This window comes from Plasmodium reichenowi, chromosome 14, assembly GCF_001601855.1.
Source record: "Plasmodium reichenowi strain SY57 chromosome 14, whole genome shotgun sequence".
Lineage (NCBI taxonomy): Eukaryota > Apicomplexa > Aconoidasida > Haemosporida > Plasmodiidae > Plasmodium > Plasmodium reichenowi.
In genome coordinates this window covers 1,231,905-1,236,904 of record NC_033659.1, presented here as the reverse complement: position 1 = coordinate 1,236,904, position 5,000 = coordinate 1,231,905, and the positions used below count along the sequence as shown (strand labels likewise).

At 18.1% G+C, this 5,000-nt stretch overlaps 1 protein-coding gene across 1 annotated transcript in view; it reads left to right on the top strand.

Annotated features, from left to right (window-relative positions):
- Positions 1-4,813, top strand: part of PRSY57_1431700 (leucine-rich repeat protein) — a gene marked incomplete at both ends in the record, with an annotated part of 6,405 nt that extends 1,592 nt beyond the window's left edge. Inside the window, 10 exons of the mRNA XM_020115312.1 lie at positions 79-149; positions 261-380; positions 474-608; positions 756-818; positions 937-1,071; positions 1,189-2,636; positions 2,759-3,615; positions 3,722-3,814; positions 3,986-4,221; positions 4,417-4,813. Of these exons, the coding sequence (XP_019969969.1) occupies positions 79-149; positions 261-380; positions 474-608; positions 756-818; positions 937-1,071; positions 1,189-2,636; positions 2,759-3,615; positions 3,722-3,814; positions 3,986-4,221; positions 4,417-4,813 (3,555 nt within the window). The remainder of the gene's footprint in view (positions 1-78; positions 150-260; positions 381-473; positions 609-755; positions 819-936; positions 1,072-1,188; positions 2,637-2,758; positions 3,616-3,721; positions 3,815-3,985; positions 4,222-4,416) is intronic.
- Between the last annotated feature and the right edge of the window lie 187 nt (positions 4,814-5,000).

The following is a 5,000-nucleotide window of genomic DNA, read 5'->3' as shown; positions in this document are numbered from 1 at the left end:
TATAAGGATAAAATATATATATATATATATATATGTATTTTATTATTTTATTATTATTTTTTTTTTCATTAATATAAGAATAAAGAAAAGGAAAATATATCGAATATAAAAGAACAAATAAAGTTTTATCTGAGTGCCTATACCGCTAGGTTAATTGGGAACTACAAAAAGGAATAAAATATAGATATAAAATCATATATACATATATAGCATTTTATGGAGTTATATTTATATTTACCAAAAATTTAATATACCTATAGATTTAATTATATTATGAAGAGATTAAAAGAAGAAAGAAATTTGCAAATAAGATATTTGACAACATCCATTAATTCATACTTTAACATTTTTTTCAAATCGATAACAAAAGAACAAGAAGAGTAAAAATAAAACATATAAAATTATATGTATGTATATATATATATATATATATATATGTGTGTATACTTTTTGTTCTTACAATATTTTATTAGATATAAATTTATTGAGAACTTCATAAAGTTAAATTTCAATTCCGAATCCCTGAAAAATTATTATATTGATGATATAAAAATAGAAAATATAATAAAAGTAAAAAAATTGAATCATAATGTTTTGGACACGTTAATGTAATAAAATATTTCTCTTTACCATTTTTAAGTTATTCATATATATGTCTATGATGATATAAGTATGTTTATATTTTTATTATATTATCTTATTTATTTATTATTATTTTATTATTTTATTATTTTATTTTTTTTTTTTTCGTGTAGAGAAGAACAGACTAATAGTCTAATTTATAAAAAGAATATTTTATTTTTACATCCTTATAATTAGTATAAATAAAAAAAATATATGTATATGTATATGTATATGTATATATATATATATATATATATATATATATGTGGATTTATATATTACTTATGTATTATATTTGATTATCATATATAGCTGTAAATTGAATGACAATTTCGATTTTGATGAGAAGGAATATACTGTAGATGATTGTGAAAAAAAAAAATTTTTTGAAAAAAATTATATTTGTTCTTGTTATAATATAAACCACATATTAAAGACATTAATAAAGTAAGGGACCAAAGAAGAGGGAGTGAAAATATCATCATATATATATATATATAAACATTGTATATGTGCAAATATTTATTCATACACAAATATAACCCTTATTTTTTATATTCGTAGACTCTTCTTAGAAAAAGACCAACTACACGAACTGGTTCATTTAATTTATTACAAAAATAAACAAAATGATGACGTCCTAAATTATAAAAACGATATAAATATAAAAAAAAAAATTTTAAGAAATAAAAAATTCGATTTTCCTTTTTTCTCCATATATATTGTTGAAAATTATTTTTTCGAGAAAGAATATAAGGAAGTGACAGCTTACAGCACACAAGATAATAAAATTAATGAAAATGATGAAAATGAAAATGAAAATGAAAATGAAAATAAAAATCATGAAAATGAATATAAAAATAAAAATGATGAGAACAAAAGAACAAATAACGAAATAAAATTTAAAATTTATTATACTCTTCCTAAACATACCAATTTAAAATATATAGTTAACTTAAGTTTGTTAAATAAAAATAAAGAAAAAAATAATGAAAAAAATGACGAAAAAAATGACGAAAAAAATAACGAAAAAAATGACGAAAAAAATAACGAAAAAAATAACGAAAAAAATAACGAAAAAAATGAGTTAAATAAAATTCACTCATCCATTATAAAAACATGTGCTCCAAAAAAAATTAAAAGATATGATTTTTTAAAATTTATAGGAATAAAAAATAAGACAAATACTATATTTTTCAATGAAAATTTAATAGACGATTTTTTTCATTATATTTTAACCTTTGAACATATAAATTTTTTTCATATAACAAAATATTTTATTAAATTAAGTAAAATAATATGTGAAATAAAAAAAAATATATATCTTCTTATTCTGAAAAATAACTTGAATTGTTCAGAAAAAGATACGTCTCTTAATGAAAATGGGGAAATTCGTGTGTATGAAGATATGGAGATTTTAAAAAAAGAAAAAGAAAAAATAATAAATAATTTGAAGAATAAAAATGTAGATATTAATTATTATAATGACCCTAGTAATGGTAAAAATAATGATGTCACAATTATTTATATGAACAGTTTACATTTAAGCAAAATCTATGTACATGTCTTCAAAAATCATTATAACAATTTAAAAGAATTATATTTAAGAAATAACAACATAAATAATTTAAAAACATTTTTTCATTTTGATTCAAATGATATAGAAAGTTTGGAAGTATTAGATTTATCTTTTAATTGTATATCTGATTTAACACCATTGTTTAAATATTTTCCAAATCTAATTAATATAGATTTATCGTTTAATTATATATATGATTATCAACAAATACAGCTATTTAGTGTACACCATCAACATATTGAATATTTGTCTATTTTAAATAATTCCTTATATATTAAAAAAATATATTATGAAAATATTCATTTGCTGTTCCCTCAAATAAAAATATTTAATGATATAACTATAACGAATAAAACAAATTTCGACATTAAGAATTATGCCTTTATTTGTAAAAATAAAGAAAGGGTTTATGACGAATATGGAATGGACGATGGTAATTATGTGAAAAATAAAATAAAATAAAATAAAAACATACATATATATATAAATATATATATATATATATATATATATATATATATTTTATGTATATATTTTATGTGCACCTCCATCCAGATGATCAAGACGGACATAATAAAAACTACATTAAAATAAAGAACATTAACAATGAACACTGTTTAAAGGTTTATGAAGATATAAATATACATAATTATGAAATGCACATACAAATGATAAATTTATCAAACTTATATATGAAATTAACCTATTTAAATTTTGAAATATTTAAATATTTAAAAATATTAGACTTATCAAATAATGGTATTGAACATTTAACTAACTTAACACTCCCAAAACAATTAAAAGTATTAAATTTAAGAAATAATAAAATATTTTGTATAGATTTTTTACATGATAAACTGGAGATTGAAATGCTTATATTAGATAATAATGAATTAAAAAATATTAACAAAGTGAATGTATTAAAAAAATTAAAAATATTAAGATGTTCTCATAATAAATTATCTACTATACCATTATTCCAAAAATGTTCTTTAAAAGAAATGGATATACATAATAATTTCATAAAAGATATTACTCATATCGTTTTAATTAAAAATAAACAATCATTAATATGTATAAATATATACAACAATAAAATAAATTTCTTAAACTTAGATTTATATCTTATTCATATTTTTCCTAATCTACTCATATTAAATAATTCTTGTGTCGAACGTAGACAAAACAGTGAAAAATATTTTAAGAACATTTATACTCTTGATGTTTTTTTTGATATATATAATATGTATCCACCATATACATCTTTGCAATCTCTTGAGATTAATAACTTGAAGATAAAAAATATTCTTTTCGATATTAATAATGATAATTTCTATAATTTAAAATTTTTAAATATATCCAATAATTATATAAATAATATTCATAATATTGGCCCCTTGGACAACTTGAAGGTACTCTAATTTTTTTTCTTTTTTCCTCAAATGATAGAAATAAAATATGGATCACACATATGTATATATATATATAATAAAAATATCATATTTTATTACCATCTAGGCCTTAATATTAAATAACAATAAGCACATAAATGAAAATTCTTTCATGGGGGAACATGAACGAAATGTATTAAATAATTTTAAGAGTTTAGAAGTATACAAAAAAAATAAAAAATAAAATAAAAAATAAAAATAAAAAATAAAAAAAATAAAAAAAAAAAATAAAATAAAAAAAAAAAAATAAATAAATAAATAAAAATGTTTGTATAGCAATATATACATGTATATATATATATATATATAATTTTTTTTTTTTTTATGTGAGGATTTGGATATTAGCTTCTGTCTTTTATCGAAAACTAACTTTTTTAAAAAATGTCCCAATTTAAAAAATCTGAAAACCTTGAATTTAGAGGGAAATAATATTAACTCAATTAAATACCTAGAGAATTTAGAGCGCTTGAAAGTGTTGAATTTATCAAATAACAAAATTTCCAAAATTTCTCCTGACTCTTTTCCTAAGAGTTTAGAGAATTTAAATATATCTAATAATTTAATTAGGTCAGAAAATAGAAATATTAAAAAAGGGAATTTATTGATACATATTGAATGGATATAATGTGTATATGTATATATTTTTTGTATATGTATATATGTGTATAATATATGTGTATTTATGTATATATGTATATATGCATATATGTATATATGTACGTATATATTTATGTACATTGGTTATATTTTGTAATTATGTAGAAATTTAAGCCCATTTGATAATTTGAAAAATGTAGAAACTTTAGATCTTAGGGTTAATAGGATTGACAATATTGACGAATTTAAATATTTGAAAAACTTGGAGAAATTAAAAACCTTATATTTAAATGGAAATAGAAAAATAAAGGAGCATTTTATAATTATTAAAAATATGCTTACACAAATAGAAAATTTTGATAATAAAATTATGAAAGAACAAAATAATTTAACTTCAAATTTGGAAGAAAAAAGAGAAGAATTTAAGCTTCATAAGGATATAAGTAAAAAAAATATATTAATAACAAGTAATAATGATAATAATAATAATAATAATAATTATTATAACGCCACCTATAATTATAGTAATATTAAATCCCCAGCTAAAAATAAAACAAAAATGGTAATAGATAAAATAAAAATATATACTTTTTATTCTTCAAATGATGAAATATATTATTTATTTATATTTTTGCGTAGTAAGATATATACATATATATATATATATATATATATATATATATATATATGTGAATATTCATTTTCTTTTTTTTTTTTTACTTATATCCTTATGAAGCTTAAATTCTTCT